The 20,821-nt window shown below is 46.2% G+C and overlaps 1 protein-coding gene across 1 annotated transcript in view; it reads right to left on the reverse strand.

The window, feature by feature from the left end:
• The window catches only part of FBLN5 (fibulin 5), a 37,236-nt gene extending 17,541 nt beyond the window's left edge, over positions 1-19,695 (reverse strand). The window contains exons 1-4 of the mRNA XM_008588224.1: positions 19,599-19,695; positions 8,407-8,529; positions 5,380-5,496; positions 1,750-1,869 (exon numbers count right to left, since the gene is read on the reverse strand). Of these exons, the coding sequence (XP_008586446.1) occupies positions 1,750-1,869; positions 5,380-5,496; positions 8,407-8,529; positions 19,599-19,695 (457 nt within the window). The remainder of the gene's footprint in view (positions 1-1,749; positions 1,870-5,379; positions 5,497-8,406; positions 8,530-19,598) is intronic.
• Between the last annotated feature and the right edge of the window lie 1,126 nt (positions 19,696-20,821).

The raw sequence follows: 20,821 nt of genomic DNA on the forward strand, positions 1-20,821 counted from the left end.
GTCTTTTTTTTTTTTCGTGTCCGGCAACGGATCGCAACCCTCAGTGTCGCGCCCGTACCGGACCGGGACCGGCAACGGGATCGCAAACCTCGGTGCTGCGCCCGCACCTCGCTCAGCCAGTGAGCAGGAACCGGTCTGTATGTGGGATCCGAACCCTCGGCGGGAGTGCCACCACGCTCCCAAGCGGCGCACTGTAGCAGTGCGCCACCGGGCCAGCCCCAATCAGCTGGTTTATTAACAAAGGAAGAAACTGAGGCTCAGGAAGTGACCGGGCCAAGGATAGTAGTAAATAGTAGAACCAGAACTTGAACTTAGCTCCATCTTGCTCCAGGGTAACTCAGTCAACCTGACTCTGCAGAGGGTCAATGTGCATCTGCGGATTTGCAGGGGATTCTGGAGAAACAAATAATCCCATCTAATAATGCTACTTTCCACACCTCTTAGTTCCTTGACTCCCCCCAGAATGCCATGGGCAGAAATGAAATCTAGGAAGAAAGTGGCTTCTCATGCCTGAGGGTATTTTATTTCTGTTTCTGGGACTGATATTTAATCGGTCTAAGGTTCTCTGTAACTACCTACTTACAGCTCTGACTTTCCTGGCCCTAGGGAGAGGTGCTCATTTGTTTCAGGGCACTCTGTTCCTAGAACACTCCAGTCCTAAGTGAAGATATCAAATAAGTCTCATTCATGACCTAGGTCAGTTCTCGTTACAATGAAACCCAGGATTAGGAAACTTTCCATTCTGCTGATTTTCACACCCTAGTGTATGGCCCACTTACTTTGAAAAGTACAATCAAGCATTATTAATTTGAACTTTGATAATTTACAACTGCTGATGATGCTGAAAGCAGATGGAATGGAGTTTACTTTAATTCAACATTTGCAAAAAAACAAGGAAAGAAAGAGAGAGAAAGGAAGAAAGGAAAGAAAGAAAAGAAAAAGGGAGACGTCCATGGCTCTATGTGGGATGCATTTTAGAGAAATATGAGTAAGATATGGCCCATATTCTCAAGGAGTTTACCATCTAGTAATAGTTTTGTAACTATCTAGGAGCATAAAATTTACCTCTTTGGCAAAAAAGAGATGGCTAAAAAGAAAATTATAATAAAGTCAACAAACTAGCATGAGCAGAGAATCATAGCTCCTTGGGCTTGGAAGGTCAACTAAGCCACCACATCTATGTTTTCACAACAAATTAAGGTTTCATTCATTCAACACTCAATCATTCATTCACTGATTCAAGAACTATTTCTTTCATGCTCACCGTGTGCCAGGCCTGGAGCTAGGCACTGATTATTTGTAGAGAGTTCAGAAGTTCACAGAGTTATACACGTGGTCTCATTCATTCATTGCCCCCCCAACCCTTACTGATGAGACATACTATTATTCCTGGGTCACTGCCCTCTATAAATACTATCTGTGCTATCCCCAGGGCTTGAGTCAGTGCTGGGTGAGGACAAATAACTCTCAAATCAACACGCAAAATTGGATGATTCCTCTTCCTCGTCAACCCCATCTCAGGTCCTAGAAGGTAGCTCCATTGATTTTTGCATTAGGGGTCAGATAACAAGGAAGGTGAGACCCCACCCCACCTCTTAGGAAGTGACTCATATCTGTGTGTGCACTGGGAAATGTCCCAAAATGGACATGTGTCCAGGAAATGAAAGGAAACACCTGTAAAGGAAGCCCTTGCCCTCCACCCCAAGGCCCCTAATACAGGTGGAAGTCCCCAGTGCCAAAGCGCATTACCACTGCAGTGAACACCATCATCCGCAAGTTCATATCCTGGGTCACAGCGGCAGATGAAAGAGCCATAGGTGTTGACACAGGTTTGCACGCAGGGATTCTCAGTTGCACATTCGTTTACGTCTGTGGAAAGCCAAAGCACATCACTGACCACCCTCACAGCAGAACATCCACACTAACTAGGCAGAAAAAATGCACCACCAACAAAATCTACTGCCACCAGGAGACCCGATTTGCAGGTGCCAAGGATCTCCTTCCAGGACCTATCAGATCATGATGTCAGTCCCAGAGTGTTCATTAAAGGACCAGGGCCTCCATGCACATGTCAGGAAGTGGGGAAACAACACATACGCATGTGACATATATATATATATATATACATATATATATATGCATATATATATATGCATATATATATACATATATATATATATGCATATATATATATATATGCAAGGACCAGGGCCTCCATGCACATGTCAGGAAGTGGGGAAACAACACATACGCATGTGACATGTATATATATATATATATACACACACACACACCTGCTGATAAGTCTACTCTCCAAGGAGATTCCCAGGCAATACCTGCTCCCTCCCATCACTGCCACATTCCATCACCAATCTGCTCTTCTCTCACCCTCACTGACTTTTTTCTTTGTGACAGGTAAGGGTATCACAACCCTTGGCTTGGTGTCAGCCCCACCGCGCTCAGCCATCCCTATATAGGATCCGAACCCACGGTGGGAGTATCGCTGCGTTCCCAGCCCCGCACTCTCCCAAGTGAGCCACGGGGTCGGCCCTCACCCTCACTGACTTTGAAGTTCCAGGTAAACAAATAATCATAACAACTCTAATAATACATTCATTATGCATAAACAACTTCAGTGATTATAAAAGGATCTCACTCGATCCCTACAACTACTGCTTAGGGACCATTTCACAGGTTAAGTAGGTGAAGGAGAGGACCGTAAAGGGGCACAAGGAATCATGGGATATTCATTATCATGAGTGTGGTGATGGTTTCATGGAGGGGGGGGTAGACATATGTCAAAATTAATGATACTGTGGACCTATAATACTGCAGTTTATTGTTCATCAATTATACATCAATAAAATTGTTTTAACAATTTCAAAGATTGAAAGACATGCCCAAGTCCACAAGCTAACAAGGGCACAGCTGGAACTGGAACATGAGTCTGGGGTCTTTCCCCAATTCCAAGATTCATTCTGCACAGCTCCCCTGTGGGGCAGGGTGAGGAACCTCTTTCTCCACCAGTATTGGCTGACCCTTGACCGTGCTCCATATGCCAATAACAAAAGTTCCAGCTTAGAGATCTTCTTTCCTCTTCAGAAGTCCAGGTAAAGCTTTTTAAATTCTGAATAGAGATTAGAGTGTTTTCAGGGTTAAAAGTCTTCATGGTGAGAAGCTTGAGAGGCTTTTCTTAAAAGGGAGGGCTAACCCCATGCCCACAGAGCTCCTGCTTCCTGGCATTTTCAGAGGAAAAATAAACAGATAAATGAACAGCTGTGTAGGGAGGGTCCAGCAAGATACCAGCCTCCCCTGGTGCCCACAGGGGGTTGGAGTTTCTCCACCCAGGAAGGGGAGAGGGCAGGAAAATGTCCGTGGTGCTAAGCCACTGACTGCAAGTTCAGACAGGACATTGCTTGTGAGGATTAGGGCTGGCGTCCTCGGCTTCTGGCCAGACACTGGCCACACAGAATTGGACAAGGTCAAGTCACCCTCTGACAGCTCTCAGCTGCTTCTGAAGAGCAGGAGGACCAGAATGGTTCTCCACACTGGGGCCCTCACTGCCCTTTCCTGCCAGCCTCTTCCAAATACCCTCGTGAGTCCTCTGGAAGGAGACAGCACGCCTCCAACCTGCTGGACAAGAAGGCGGGGCCCTTGGTTTCACTCTCAACTCTGCCACCACCTGGCTGCGTGACTTTAACCAAGTTGCTTAACCTTTTTGAGACCTGATTTCCCCATCTGTGAAGTACAGCCACAAATACCTGCTTGCCTACCTCACAAAGCTATTGTTTGGATTCAATGAGATTTACAGATGTGGCAACGCTTCGGAGAGGGCAAAGCACTCTTCCACGCACGAGGTGTTAGAACTGCAAAAGCTCAGTGCAGTCTGTAACATCCTGCGCTGCCCTAGGGCCTGCTGATGCAATATCCCAGTGGCCACATGCCAGTGTCCAGGCCTGAGTGCTGTGCCCGGGGCTCTATCACACTGCTGCACTGGCACCTCCAGGTATATTATCTTCTCTTTGTCACAGACCCGTCCCTGAGAGGTCCAAAGGACACATGTGCCTTTTGGCTCTGCTATGCGTCGCAGTTCCTCAGGAGGTGCTGGGTGCACTGTACCAGCCTCTGAGGGAAAACCTGGGCTGGTGCCTACAACCCCTGGCTGTGGCACAAAGAAGCCTGCATCTGCCCTAAGCAGCTTATCACAGTAGCAAGGCAGCCAGGCGCCTGCTTTCTGCTCAGTGGGAAGGAAGGGGCCCTACTCTATCAGCTTCCTCAACCTCCCGGCCCAGCCTCTGCTCTCAGAAGAAAATGACCTCTCCTGGCGAGAGGAACACAGTGCAGACTTCTTGGAACAATTAGCAGAACCAGCTTTGAGGAGAGACTTACAAAGAATCCAGGATCAAACTCTTTAACGCTGGTGCCTTCCTGTTTACCCAACGATTTAGATACGATTAAACTAACGGAGACACAATATCCTCCAACTAGCTGGCCAGGAGCCTGCCAGCCAGAACTCGAATGGTGTGACAAGGAAATGGGCCCTGCAAACCTTGTGGCAGGCTCCAGACAAAGACCTCATTCTGCATCTCTAGTGCTGCCTTCACCCCGGACCAAGCAGCTGCCGGGGACTGGAGGCCCGGGCTGGGGGCCAGGCATGGGGTGGGGCAGGGGGCTGGAACAGGACTCACACTAATGCCTTGGGTCTTAAGTCCCCCACTTACTTCCTGAGCAGAAGAAACCTTCAGATGGAAACCATAATAGGCATGCAGCTTATTTTTCTCACTTATCAGTATTTGAAATGATCATGTGAAAACCAAAAAATGCCTTTTTTCTTTTTGTTTTGGGGGAGTATGCAAGTAGCAGGGGAAGTCATGACCATCACCAGACTCTTTGTAGAGAACAGGCCCTCCTGGCAGAGGCTGAAGGGAGTACTATAGGGAGAGGCCTCAAATTGCCCATGAAACCCCTGCATAGCATGGTATGTGCGTATTTCATGATTCATCAAGGATCAGGGGCCCTGACCACCCCTCTATAAGCCTCTGGAACTGAAGCTATAGGACACACAAGAAAATTTCTGATTGGGCAAGAAAGACAGCAAGGCTAGTTCTGGATAACAGACACAGGAGGAAACCCCATGAAACTGTAAGCCCCCAGCTGATGGATGATTATGGTTCTACCCTCAGCAATACTCACAGCACTTTCTGAGATGTTTCACATAACCTCAGTTAGGTCTCAGGTTTCTGTAAGCAATGGGGATGGGTGGGCGGTGACCACAAATGTGAATAACACTTTAGCAACAGTGCCTCCCCTAAATACAAGCTGAGAAAGACTGCATCTAGTGTTTCACATCGGGTCCAAGTTATCATGCACATTTCATACCTTGGCAAGACCTTCCATCCTCATTGAGGGTAAAACCAGGGTTGCACGTACAGGAATAAGATCCAGGAACATTTGCACAGAGCTGCTGGCAGTAACCATAGCGACATTCATCAATGTCTGGAAACAGAAATGCAAACAAAGTAAGACACGTCTCAATCTCACTCACCAGTGCCACCACGGGCATGGCATTAACATCACCTCTTCTGGAGTGGGATCGTGAAGGGGAACTAATGCTACGACAGTACCTACTGAGTGTGAGGAATGGTGATGCTCTCTGGATTACAAGGGTCAATCTCACTACAATCCTCCACCTCCTGACCCATCTCAGTCCCATGAACACCTGAACTTATCCTGAAAGTGGTAGAAGAAATTTCTGCTTCAAGTGGGATCTTGGACAAGACGGCCTCTCAGATTACATCCAGCTCTTAAGATTCAGCTCTAGGATTCTATATAAACTTTTCACTGACCTGGGAAGACACAAGTTAACACATAAGAAGAATCCATAACATTGTTCCAATAGGCTCCTTGCCAGCTCCATTAACAAGGAATGTGTCCAGCTGTCAGGAACGAGAGCCAGTGCAGGCCAGGACAAGCTGGGTAGCACTACAGTCTGGAGACCTATGAATCCTGTAACACAAGGATGCTGGAGTTCGGCTTGGATCTCCTCCTTGCACCAGAGCAGACATAAAACTCTGAATAAACACACCTCCTCCAAGCCAGGCTGGCCTTTCCAGGGAAAGCAGCAGTACTGTGGGTGAATGGATCCTTTCAGCGGGGCTGGGCAACATGACCTCCCTGGAGCATGTATCGCTCAACGGGGAGCCTGATGTCATTGGGAAAGCACTTCTCAACACCACAAGTTGATGGGTTGATGGGCTGGAGAATTTACTGCTGTGGGGTAGGGTGTCTTGAATGAAATCAACAGCTTCCAGGTGGAGACACAGTCCTCACCTATACAGCTCCTGCTGTGACCAGTTGATCTCACTGCAGCTGTAACTGGTCCTTATCTCACCCCCACCTCCCCCTAAACTAACCAAATTTCCTCCCTGGTACCACAGCACCTTTGGAACTGCAGTCCATCCGGGGCTCTGTGAGTCAGCTTAGAACCTCAGTCCCTATGTCTCTACTACCTGCTGCCAGAAAGGACTCCATCTCCCTGACCCATCTTGATCCCTTACCTATTGTTCAGCCCTCCTCAGATTTTGTGCCCTGCCCTGCTGAGTCTGTTTTATCTCTGAGTCCCAGCTACTTCTAACCTGGTCCACCCTCACTGTCCCCTAAGTACTGGGCAGCTCCCGACTGGAGAGCCAAATGGCTTGCACAGTTTCTGGTCCTGACCTCTTCCCAGGGTGCACTTGGGCACAATGCCAAGGCCCAGGGAAGCAGCAGAGGCTGGAGAGGGTACCCTTTGCCTAGGGGTACCTTGGAGAAAAGGCAGTCCCCTGCCCCTCATTTTCTGCAAAAACAATGCCTCCAAAGGTGCAAAAGGGAGTGGTGGGGGGCTATGGAACTTCCATCTTGCAAGAGAAAGAAGAGTTTGGCTGGGGGAAGGCATGAGTTTGGCCACAGTCAGGAAAGGCCTTCACTTCAGTTGTGAAGTGTGAGAAGAGGGCTGTGCCAAGTGCACCACGTTAGGCCCCCACGAGCATCCCTCCCAAAGCTGCAGCTCTACAGAAAAGAACAACCCTCCCAGGTAGGGGATTAGGTCAGGTCGGGAGGGGTTTCCTGGCCCTAGGGTCTCTATAATGGGGCCGGTGTATCCTGATCTCCTCTGCCTCCCTAGCGCCCCTTGCCATGGAAAAAAACAGGCCCGAGAGGCAGGAAACTTGGATGTTAGACCCAACTCACTTTAACTTTGTCTAAAATATTCCTCCTCTTTGAGTCTGTCTCCAACTCTGTAAAAGTTGGATTATACAATATCTAACATCCTTTCCAACTCTAAAATTCTATATATTAAGTTCCTGTACAAATAACTCTATCTCACTGATCTGCTTATGTTCAAATCAGTAGCATCAAATTTTCCATTATAGCAGAGGTTGATTTCAATGCACAGCGACTGTCATGTTCACAAATGCCAGTGTGCACCTAGCTCTGTGGTGTATGCCTGCAAAGGGAACCAAGCCAAGTCCAGGCTGGCTTATCAAGCCCCAAGGACGCTTTAGACAGGGCTTAAGAACAGACCCAAACTCAGACTCAATCAAGAGAGATTTGGAAAGAAGCACCTGCTTTTTTTTATTCTATGATGTTGTTTGGATCTATTTCTCAGCTCTTCCAGGACTGACTTTCAGGCAAAAGGATAATGTCTTAGAGAATTTAAACTGGCAGGACATTTCCAAGAAAACAGCATAGAAATCACACCCTAGCAATAGAAATTGAGGTGACAGATAGAGACTGCTATGAATTCATTCACTTGGCTAAACCCAAAACTAAAGGAGAAGAAAGCAAAATAACCCTCCAGTAAAAATAAAGAGAGATCATATAGCAGATGCCAACTGCAAGGAACAAAATTCTCAATTGGTGACGACTGGCTCCTTAGGAGTAATAAGAAATTCCACAGCTCGTGGGGTGGGTGTGGTTGGAGGCGGGGTGATGATGGCGTGATGGGAGGAGATGATGTTAGATCAGAATGTACTGATCCCCACTTGAGACTTGGAACATTTCTGTGACTAAGCCAAAGTGTTCCTTAGTATTATTTCTAACTAGGGCAGAATAACCCTCATCTCTACCACTTCCTGGCTTAGATATAAACTTCATGAAGGCAGGAAGAGGCCTAGGTAAAATCAAACAAGCCCTTAAAGATACTGTAATGATGACACATAATATAATAATGACATAAAATGATGATAGTGATGATGAACACTGATTTTTAAGGGTGTGATACATGTAAACTCAATAGCCGTCTACCCCTCTCTCCCCCCAACAAAGAAGAGCTTATCACTCTTAGGGCTGCCAGCTATGCTCACATCTCTCAATACCCCTTGCAACCATTAACTTCTAAGAGTCCCTGTGAACCCCAGGAGCTGTTACCTAAGCACTGGCCTTCCAGAAGCCAATACCCTTCGGTGCAGGAGCAGGTGTACCCTCCTTCCGTGTTGATGCAGATCTGGGTAGGGTTGCACTGGTGGGAGTCTGTTGCACACTCGTCCACATCTGTAACAGAGACATATTCCACAGAATGTCACTTACGTCTATCTAGAGCCCTGGAGCCACCAGAGGTACCAGCTGCTGGATTACACCCAAGGAGATGGCTCTGCCTCCCTAACAGGCACCTCTAGGAGACATTGACCTCTAACTGGAGGTCGAATTGGAAGTAATTCTGCTCCCCCAGAAATCTACAAAGGGAAATGGCCAAGAAGGGAACACATATCCTGCAGCACTCTTCTGCCATCCTATGCCATCGTGCTTGAAAGTATGTCACCTTCACAATAACCACTACTTGATTAGAAAGGCATTTGTATTAGGCTTATTCATTCATGTGTTAAATAGGGGTCTGCTGCGCACCTACTGTGTGCATAGGACTATGATAAACACCGGCTGAGAACACAACAGGGTAAAAGAAATGTTCCCTGACAACAGGAGCTGTAGTCTAGTGACTTGATTGTATTCATCCATGAAAGCCTTTTGGCCTAGGGCTCCTGCCCCTTCCCAGGGCCTTCCCATCTTCCCTCCACTCCAGAGCTCCTGGGGCTAAGCCCTCTGCTCCTATTGGGTCTCTCTACGGTGCTACGAAGCCCATCACCGTCTGTCTAGTGGAGTGAATGTACTACTTAATAAGGAGCTTCAGAACACAGAGATCAAGCTGTATCCATGGTTGCATTTCCCAAGGTGTCTGGTGCAGGTGTTGTACAGTCGGTGCTCAAAACTTTATTTAAACTGAAACATCCTTCTTCCGGTTCTCCTCACACTGCTCTTTAGGAGCGAACACCCGGTGTCCTGAAACGGGACCCCTCCCCCCAATGTCATGCTCTCACTTTGACCTGAAGAAGGAGATTTTTCAGTAAATATTCATGTGTTAATTCACTCTACAAGGATCCACTGAGCACCATGGATCTGCTTGGCCTACGCCAGTGCCTTTCCCCCTTGTGGGTCCTACCCTCACCTGCCTGCACCTTAGCAGGGCACCTTCCTTTGTCCTTCAGTCCTGCCATCAGGTCTGCTCATCCACACCTTATCCCCACCTCCACCAAATGGACCATCATGCAGTGGGAAACAATATTAAAGGTGCAATTCACTGAGCCTGTGTTCTGTGCCTGACACCTCACTTGGTACCGTATTTACTCTGGGATCACCCTGGGAGGGGGGCTCATGATCTCTGCTTTACAGATGGAAAAACTAAGCTGGAGGAGCTCAGAAACACCAAACCAAGAGCTGAGCCCAGGCCTCCCTGCCTGCTTGACTCCAAGTCCTCTCTGTGCAGGAATGACAGAGGTCACATCATAGGACCAAGCAGGTTCAGGAGAGGTCTAGCAGACCGGGCAGAGGAGAGAGGACTGACCTTCCCTACCTTTCACCTACCCCACCTCACAAATGATCTGCCTCCTGATATTGCAGATTGCAGACTGTATAATCATTCCTTCAGATGACCTCTTTAATATGTATGGTGAGGGTGAGGGGTGTCTAGGGCCCAAAAGTGTAAGCTGCTGGAAGACAAGGGCCTCATGCAGTATAGGGCTTTGCATGCTGCTCGCTCAGAAAGCTAGCACAATCAATTGTGAAATACTCAAGTTCAAGTGACAACACCTCAACCCACCACCCACCTGCAACAACAACACACATGGCACCGATCAATCTCCACCCCACCCCAAAATGACCAGGTATCTGTACATCACGTGGACCCAGCTTTCACTTCTCTAAACATGGATAGCCTCCAAACACCTGGTTCCAAGGTGTTGCAGCTGCCATCCCACCCTGATGTGTTGACTATGTGTAGCCTCAGTGGCAAAGACCCAGCCCTGTTCTCAGCTGCAATAACACCCGCCTCTGCCCTCCACCTCCCTTCTACCCCAGCTCTGCCCACCGAACAAAGCCTCCCAGGGGAGCTGGCGAATAACGCTTGGCCAGCAGCTGCTCCTGCTCAAATCCATATTGAAGCTTATGACAATAAATAATGCTACTATCAGCCAATGCATATTTACATTTTCCCAGCAGGGAGTGATGGATGGCAATTGTACCCTGGGAACAGCATGGCCTTAGGAATTTCTGCTCTTTTTCCTGCCTTCAGGGGAACGAAGGGTAAGGGAGAAAAACCGCTGGAGAACCTTGGTGATAGCAAGTTCCTAAGTCTCTGTGCTTGTGTAACTTATGGCACACACGATGTGCCCACAGAGTCCTGCAGAGAGAACAAAGACACGCGCACATGGACCAGACTGGCTCACAAGGGCACACAAGACCTAAATGTGCACAAGTGTGGATGCGCACACACGTGCACACGAGCATGCACAAAGTATCCAGGCCTAGAAACAAAATCTTCAAAGTCCATTTTTTAAAAAACTCCACCACTTTTAGGGCACACAAGACCTAAATGTGCACAAGTGTGGATGCGCACACACGTGCACACGAGCATGCGCAAAGTATCCAGGCCTAGAAACAAAATCTTCAAAGTCCATTTTTTAAAAAACTCCACCACTTTCATGGAACTAAGAATTAATTCAGTTACACTCCATTTCTCTTGATATATGTTTAAAAAATTAAATTTTTAACTTTTGCTAACTCATTTGATGGATTGCCAATATAAGGTATATTTTGACAACTCAATAAGTCACTGGAGTTGGGGGTGGGGACAGGACTCTCCTCTTTATATTCTCAAAATACACAAAATACATCTTCCTGGTATAAGCTGTGTCCATCCAATAACTACTGAATAAATGCACAACAAACATTAATGCCTTTAAGCCCCCAGACAGGTCTTTCCTGCCAACTTGCTGAAAAGCTCATTCTGGTGTGTGCACTTTAAAACCACTACCACCACCCAAACCACTGTCAGCTTACACACCTGGTGGAGCTAAAACTGGAACGTTCACACTGCGGGTTTCAAATGCACAACAAACATTAATGCCTTTAAGCCCCCAGACAGGTCTTTCCTGCCAACTTGCTGAAAAGCTCATTCTGGTGTGTGCACTTTAAAACCACTACCACCACCCAAACCACTGTCAGCTTACACACCTGGTGGAGCTAAAACTGGAAACGTTCACACTGCGGGTTTCCACACAGGGCTGAGACTCATCACACATTCCAGCTCTCGGCTGAATTGCTTACATTAAATACATTTGACTTAAATAACAGAAGGAAAAACATATCGAACCACTCCAAGGACATTCTTTGGCAGGGCCTCCTTTTCTGCATCAGTGGAAAAGTACAAGCTGCAGCAACCTGAGCAAGTGTCATTACCCTCGTGCACAAACCATGCCCGTTGTTTTGTTTCCTTTCCTGTGTGACAGGAAGTATCATAAGAGAAAAGAGTGCTGGATGCATTCGATCATTTATTCATTCATTTCCTCACTCATTCATCCATCCTTTGTGCTCTACAGCAACCGTGTGTGTGTGTGTGCGTGTGTGTCTGTCCTCCCAAATCTCCGGGCCCTTTGGGAGAGCTGGCATCAAGTGAAGTCCCTTCCAGAAGCAGACTTTACCGAGAGTCCTTCTGCCGGATCCCTGATCTCTCCTGGGAGCAGTAGTCCTGGTCAGCTGCCTGGGCACTGGGGGAATTCCACCACAGCAGCTATGGTTTGTTTTCTACCCAGGTGGGGCAATGTCTATCCACTGTCCAGGTGACCAGTACCCTGGCAACTGGAGGAAAGCACTCACTGACTTTTCCAGAACCTGGAAAAGCCCAGCGTTATGCCTGCCCAGGAAGAAATCACCATCTGTGTCTAGCAGCATAGCTCTGATGACCTGTCTACTTTATCTACTGTCACTCCTCCCTTCCAACATTCCCAGAGTGGCCTTCGAAATCTGAAACTACAACTGCTCTCTTAGGAAACTCATCAAAACCAGTCAACATTATCTCCTGGATGCCTTCCAAGGATGCCACAGGCAGAAGTGGGCTCCCAGACCTCAGCACAGTGGATCACCCGTGAAGGATAATTCATTTGGGATTTTTATATCCCTAGTTATGTCTCATGTCCCCAGCCAGACAGTAAGCTTTGCGGGGGCAGGACTGCTAGGACAGTGTGAATAAAGGAATATCTTTCAGACAGGTGTGCTAAAGGAATAAAGGAAAGTCTTTCAAGTCCAGCCAAGATCTCACAGAGGCGCCAGATGGAGAACCTGGCCTCAAGACATCAAAATACAACTGTCCAACAATCCTGCAGACAACAAAATGAACAGAATCTTCCATTCTGACTGAAAGGACATCACAGGAAGGGGCCGGAGCCCACAAAGCTACCGAAGGTTTCAGCCCTTGGAGCAAGAGTCTGCACTGGAAGCTAGTGGTGACTGGCAACCCCCTCTCTTTTTGTCAAAGGGGGTTGTTGAAGGTCTGGGACATCACAGGAAGGGGCCGGAGCCCACAAAGCTACCGAAGGTTTCAGCCCTTGGAGCAAGTCTGCAGTGGAAGCTAGTGGTGACTGGCAACCCCCTCTCTTTTTGTCAAAGGGGGTTGTTGAAGGTCTCCATGGGTACTGTGCTGTTGACTGATGCACATCTTATGTCCCCATCTTAGAAGTGGCCGGTTTTCAGAAAACATCATACAAACCCACTTTTCTGTCCCATATAAAACTAATGGTTCCGAGAATGGTCTTAATGTTGATTCACAGGTTATTATACAAAAATCTCTATAGGAAAGCATAACATACTTAATATACTTCCATAAATATGTTCAAATATAAATAACGTGCATGTGTGTGCCAGCTATTTGTTATATTTGAATCTATATATTATATACATATATGCATTTACATTTAAGCATCTATTTCTGAAAATGAAAGAGAAAATACTTAGACTATTTTCATTATACAAATTCTACCTGAAATAAAATATCCTTCACAACTGTACAGAACAAAACACTAATGGTTCCCCCACATCCATTGGGAGATCATTTTCTAGACCATTCTCCCAGCACCTAGGTTTAAGAGGAAAAAAAAGACCAAAGGACTGAGGCCTTCCCAGAGGAGGCTAGTAGGTAAAAGAGTAAGAATTTTGGGAGCAGACAGAGCTGTGTGGATCCAGGTTCCAGCACTTGATAACTGAATAATGCTGAACAGGTTCATTAACTCTTGGATCCTCAGTGTTCTGTAAAATGGGGCTGATGCGACCTGCCTCATAGGTTGCCATAAGAGCTCATAAGTTAACATGTGCACAGGTCCCATCACCACTGCCTGGCACAAAGTAGGTGCCCAGGAAATTTTAGTTCACTTCCCTAGTGAGGTGCTGTTTCTAACAACTGTGGAAGATGGGCTCTGCCTCTTGCAGGTTCTGTTCTGGAATTCACCAAGGACAACCAGATGACAGTGCTGGGGCTCAGTGGGCTATTAGTCATGGTTAGTTCTGCGGTTCAACCAAAGCCAGGGATGTCTCCCCCATTAGTCCCAGCCATGTGGCAAGAGACTGGGACAAGAGGTAAAAAGACGGGTACATTCCTTCATGGGGTCTCAGTTTCTCCCTCTGCACTTCAGCATCTATGGGTCCATCTATGACTCCATAATTGTAGACACCCTACAGATTAAAGGTATATGTGTCTTACTAAATTCCACAGCCATATATGATCAACCTTTATACAATCTATGATTCTTTCTTCCAGTGCCTTCTCTGTTTCAACACTGTGAAAAAGCAAGGGTGGGCTTGGTGAGTCTGTACATGTAACCTCAGCCAGATGTCTCTGTTCTTGTGTGATAATGACCATCAGCCAAAGGGGAACATTCTCACTGGGTGACACTGGGAGAAGCTGTCCAAAAGCACTTGGAAGACTGCACCTTCACCAGGCCTCCACTCTTCCTTTTTTAGACATGGCAAAAATCATTTCCTTGGTAGTAAATTTTTACCCAGTGAAATAACATGTTTTCCCAGCCCATTTTTCTTCCTTCCTTGCTCAAGCTAATGGGGCTTGATAAGAAAGAAGAAAATAACAATGGCACATTCCTACACCTCCAAGCAAAGCCAGTTTCAGGCCTGCTGCTGGGCTGGGTCCCTGCCATTTTTCAGCAAGACGAGCCCAGCCAAAGCTGGAAGCTACACAGGATCAACTTCCCAAACACCTGCTTAATTAAAGATCTCAGCGTTCGAGAACTCACTTGTTGAATTCCTAGGACATCTGCACTCCATGTGTCTTATGATCCTGAGTGATCATTAGGAACCAGATCTTTTTGTGTTTACAGCACTGTTCCCAATGCTTGATATTAAATATGGAATACAAAGCTTGCTCATTTTGTGCCTCTGATTAGCCAACAAATATGTGGTCCGTTTTCCAAACAACAAAAAATCCTTTCCTTTTGGATGAAGCCAGCTGGAATTCAGGTTCCAAGCTCTCCATGGATTCTTTTTCTTTATCTGTAAAGCGAGAGCTTGGAGGAGCATTCTGAAAGGACCCTTCTAGCCGTGACCTTCTACAGAGACAAACTGTGCAACTAATGGAGATCACATTGTTCGGTTCTTGGGTAATTATTTTCATCCACGGAGTGCTTGGTAAACATCAGCTGACGTTAGCTGCTTTCAAATTGGGCAGTGACTTGGCCAAGCCCATTCAATTTTTGCCAATGTGTGAATGGTTGCTGCAACAGGGGAGGGAAGCACATGTCCCTTCTTATCATGCATTAAGATGTCCTGAGAGTTAGGGGACAAGGCTGCTTAATGCCAATCTAGATGCCTTTTTTTTTTTTTTTTTTTAAAGAGCATGAGGCTCTGGTCATTGTTGTGCCTATAAAGAAAACAGATGTGAAGCTTGAAGTATTTTTTTAAATTCTTGCCATTTGTCTACCAAGAGAGATTTTTGAATTTATACAAGCCAGTGGTTTCCAAACCTAGCTACCCAAAAGAATCACCTGATTAAATAAGAATGTCTGGGGTTGAGGCTTGGAAAGCTGCATTATTTCAAAGTTACCTAAATGAATCCAAAGCAAAACCATATTTGGAATCCACAGTGCCATACCAACACGTCTCAAACTTTCGTGTGCATATGAATCAGTGCGGATCTTGTTAAAATGCTCATTCTATTTCAGTGGATTCTGCAGTTCTAACAGGCTCTCAGGCGATGCCAAGGCTGCTGGCTCAGGGACCACGCTTTGTGTAGCAAGATGTTAGATTATTCTGAGTGATATTAGGTTCTGTATCCATGCAGCCTGCTCAAAGTTTCAGGAACTACTTAAAAGAGTCTAGGATGGAATTTAAGTGTTCAAAAATCAAGTGGTGATTCCTAACTGGATTCTTCCCTGTCTGAGATAAAGCATGCTGCTTACAACAGTATTGCGGTTTTTAGAGTCAGTATTGTGGTTTTTAGAGTCATATTAAAGACGCTACCACAGTCTAGCCAAAACAGAATGCTTTTCTGGTGTACAGACACAGCCATTATTCAATTCCACCCTGCAGTGCAGGTGCCTGTGGTCACAATGCCTTGAGCTAGGGCACCACTTTCTTTCAAAAGGTTCTCCCTCCCTTTAGTTCACTAGTAGGGCTTTGATTTCCTATAAGTAAACTAAATTCCCCGAATCTTAACTAAGTTCTTAGAAATACTACCCTCAAAGTGATGATAAAGAGGAAAAAAGATTCCAACTGGAAAAAATGACAGTGTCTTTCCTCCACTACAGAGCATGCCTTGTTAACTGAGTACTCGTGAGCACTGTTTATACATGTTATGGATTTCAATCCTGTAACCGCCCCCACCTCCCCGCAGGCTCCTCGTCCTCGGTCCGTCTGCACCTATTCCCACCCACGTCCTGACCTCCCTCATTTGTTATCCTCAGTATCACAGCCTGCAGTCTTGTCCCCTCCTACCTAATCCCCACACAAGCTCCCCATTCCCAACGCTCTGTCCCAGTTGATGGTGCCACCATCTCCCAGCATCCTGGGCTAGAAACCTCAGTCATCTTTATATCTTCCCACACAATTGCCAAGACCAAGTAATTCGCCTGCTGAAAATCTTGCAAATTCCCCTCTTTTTTATATCCCCCACCCCAAAGGCTCCAAGTCCTTGTTGTCTTTCCTCTAAGTGATGGCGATAACTCTATAACTCATCTGCTGGCCTCTAGACTCTCCCTGCTGAAAGTACACTAAACACAACCTCCAGAACCACCCGAAAACACAAAAAATGGCCATGTGGCTCTACTCAAAATTTTATATTCCCTTCTTAGAAACTCATGGCATCTTTTTACACTCCAACACTGTGGGATGTCAGGCCTACCTTTCTACTCGAAACTGTGCGAAACACATCTATTTTTGCAGCAGTTCACACTGTACTATATAGTTAGCTGTGTGTGGCTCTACCTAAACCTTGAGTTTCTTGAGAACAGGAAATGGGCCTTATTCACGTTTGTATCCTAAGCACCTAATATAGTGCCGGGCATACTAGAGAACATTGAAGTGAATTCTACTGAAAATGAAGATACTTCACTTTAAGACTTTTCTGAAGGCAAGAAGGGAAATTCAGGGAAGCCACCGGACATCAGAAGAGACTAGTGCAGCGACCCACCTCTGTCGTGGCCCGGATCTCATTCCGAGGGGACAAAGGCTATTTGCTGACAGTTCCAGCCCCAGCAGCGCCTCAGGTCCAAGCATGCAGTGCCTTGGAATTCTACTGAAAATGAAGATACTTCACTTTAAGACTTTTCTGAAGGCAAGAAGGGAAATTAAGGGAAGCCACCGGACATCAGAAGAGACTAGTGCAGCGACCCACCTCTGTCATGGCCCGGATCTCATTCCGAGGGGACAAAGGCTATTTGCTGACAGTTCCAGCCCCAGCAGCGCCTCAGGTCCAAGCATGCAGTGCCTTTGAGGCCTATTCCCACACTAGCTATGGCCCAGGGCTGATCTGAAAGTGTCCTCAACCTCCCGGGGTTTTGACACACCAAGTGTGACTTAGTCTGGGCTGCTGTAGCAAAAATACCATAGAGTGGGTGGTTTAAACAACAGGCATTTATTTTTCACAGTTCTGGAGCCTGGAAGTCCCAGATCAAGGTGTCAGCATGGTGGGATTCTGGTGAGGATTCTATCACATTGCCAGAGCTCTACCCATACGATCTCATTCAAACATAATCACCTCTCAAAGGCCCCACCTCCTAATACTATCACATTGGGATTAGGGATTCAACATATGAATTGGCTGGGGACACAAACATTCAGCCCACAGCAATGTGCTTGGCCTGGTGGGGTAAGTTATGCTTCCTCTCTCCTCCCCAGACAGCTTGACAACCCAGACAGAAAGAAGTTTAAACATTCACAGGAGGGAGGAATGTCAGAGAGGGAAAAGATTACCTTCCTCCTGGCCCGGAAATTGGTATCAACAGAACCTCTAAAGGTACAACCAGGAACTCCAATCCATTTTTCAGGTTCAGGACAAAACCCTCAGCCTGGTGCTGGCGTGAGAGCACCCAGGTGTGCAAATTTATGCCAAGGGATCAATCAGCCCAGCAGCAGCAGCAGCAAACATTCCCGGCTGGGTCGCTCTCAGAGCACGAGAACGGAATCTGCACGTGTGCTCTTCCCACACCCGGGGTCAGAAGATCCTGCTCCCGCTTCTGATTCCGCCACTAATTCACCAGGGCAACCTTCGCGTGTCAGTGACCGTCTGCATGTGGCCTCCTCATCTCTAAAATGGAGCTACCATCACCTGCCCTCCCCGAGCGTGCACACAAACGCTTTTGCAGTCTGGAAAAAACTGACATTGAGTTTGATCTTTTGATGAGCTCTCTGAGTTAGCTGCCATCAGAGCAATTTGACTTTCAGACAAGGGTACTTCGAAAAGTTCATGGAAAGATTCATAGTACCTTTTAATTCTATTTTTCCATGAACTTTTTGGAAGTAACTTCATATTTAAAAAACAAAAGCCACAATAAGGTGAGCCCCTCAAAATGTGTTCCCTGACACTCAAGGGTTGTGTCAAGACCCTGCTTGACAGTGCCTGCTCAATTGGTTTCTTACTAAATGCTTTTTTGATAACTGTTAGTAGCAGTAGTGGAGGAAACGCTAATTTAAAAACAAACACACAAACAAAAACAGTAAAAACAACGGATCCACTGTACTTCCCCAGCGGCCACGTTTCTCTGCGCCCCCTGCCCCAGACTTCCCGGCTCTTGTGCACAGTCACTGTTCTGCTCCACACTTCTCATCTCCAGTCCACTCCACTCAGGGCTCCATCTCCTTCCACTAACGCCCCTCTCATCAAGGTCATCAGTGACCCCACCGTCAAATCCAATAGTTCATTCTCGGTCTTCGTCCCTCACACCTCCTCAGCAGCATTTGACAAGGTTAACCGCTCCCACCTTCTTTAAAGACTTTCTTCATTAAGCTTCTATGATCCCATCATCTCTTGGTTTGAAGACGGCCCCAAGGTTATCCTGGTAGTCAGTAGGAATGGATAAGGACACAAACTCAAGCCTTTTTATTTGAGTCCAGTCTGCTCTTGACCCTCAGACCCCAGCTCACCCAGAGCCTTGCATAGAGGAGACAAGTCAATAAACATTTGCTGAACTAAAATATGCTGCTGATGGCAGAATTTTACAGCTGGAAAGAATTTAGAAATAATCTAGTCCAATGTTTCTCCACCTTGGCTGTACATATTTGAATCACCTGGGAAGCTCTAAAATAAATTATGGGAGCCCACCCCAGACCAGTTAAATCAGAACCCCTGGAAGAGGCCCAGACATAGATTTTAATGTGCAGCCAAATTGAGAACTATCGACCTACCCCAATGGTGTGCAAGAAAAAAAACCCTTGGAGGCTTGTTTTTTTTAAAAAAAAAAAAATAGAGCTCCTGATTGAGAAGTCTAGAGAGAGTGCCAGGAATTAGTATTTTTAACAGGCATCCCAGATGATGTTAATGCAAGTATTCACATTTGCAGGAACACTGGATTAGTAACCACAAGACTGTGAGTGACTCCAGGGCAGGAAAGACATTTTATTTATCTCCGTAGTCCCCTACTCCAACCATAGTGCCTGGCACAGAATAAGCATTCAAAAACTTGACTATAGGCCACAGACACTGGAGAGGCCCCAGGCAGGCAGAAAACCTGGGCACTGGCTGCTGCTGCCCTGCCCTGCCTGCAGAGAAGGCAGAAACCTAATCCTGCCACTACTGGGGGAGATCCTCACACAGCCTCCATGGAGGTGGTCCACAACAGCCACCATCACAGCTTCTTCTAGTGCATGGATGGCTTCCTGCCACAGTGACATCCGCGATTACCATGCAGGTGGTCCATGGCATATCTGACTTCATTGACAGAAGGAGAGTCACTTGAGGAACATGGAAAAAGAGGAAGATATCGTCCCCATCAAAGTCCACTCCAGGGTAATAGAAGAAGCAACTGATTTATCAAATGACCAGAAATCAACATAGGGATAGTAGAAATACAAAAACAAAACAACGCCCCCCCCCCAAAAAAAAACCCCAGAAAATAGCAAATGCTGGAAAAGCTGGGGAGAAACTGGAACCACTGTGCACTGTTGGTGGGAATGTAAAATGGTACAGCAGCTGTGGAAAACAGTGTGATGGTTCCCCAAATAATTAAATGCAGAATTACCACATGATCCAGCAATGCCGCTTCTGCATATATATACAACACAATTAAAAGTAAGGTCTCAAAGATATATCTGCACACCTGTGTTCATAGCAGTGTTATTCTCAATAGCCAAGAGGTGGAAGCAACCCAAGTGTCCAGTGACATTTATGAATGGATAAACAGAAGGTGGTACATACAAGGGAATATTACTCAACCTTAAAAAGGAAGAAAATTCTGACACATGCTACATCATGGATGAATCTTGAGGACATTATGGCAAGTGAGATAAGCCAGTCACAAAAAGACAAATACTGTATGATTTCACTTATATGAGGTATGTAAAGTAGTAAAACTCATAGAAACAGAGTTGTCAGGGGGCTGGGGGCAGGGAGGGAAGAACATACAAACTTACTGTTTAACGGGTATAGAGTCTTAGTTTCACAAGATTAAAAATTACTGGAAATTGGCACAACATATATGGACGTAGTAACATTATCCAAGTGGTTAAGATGGGTTCTCATAGAACTTGGCTCTTATAATTATCTCACTCATTAAGTTGTAATGCAATTTCCTGTATCCTTTTTGCTCCAGTTACTAGAATAAAAGCTCAACACAGTTTTTCAAAAAAGGGTTAAGATAGTAAGTTTTATGTTATATGTATTTTACCACAATTAACAATAAAAATTATTTTAAAGACTAGTCACTGAACAAGCATCCAGATCTGGATTGTCCATACATTTACTGAACACTGATCCCATGCAAAACACTGTGCTAGATGCTTCTACATACATGATCTCATT

Source organism: Galeopterus variegatus, unplaced genomic scaffold, assembly GCF_000696425.1.
Source record: "Galeopterus variegatus unplaced genomic scaffold, G_variegatus-3.0.2 Scaffold4725, whole genome shotgun sequence".
Taxonomy (NCBI): Eukaryota; Metazoa; Chordata; class Mammalia; order Dermoptera; family Cynocephalidae; genus Galeopterus; species Galeopterus variegatus.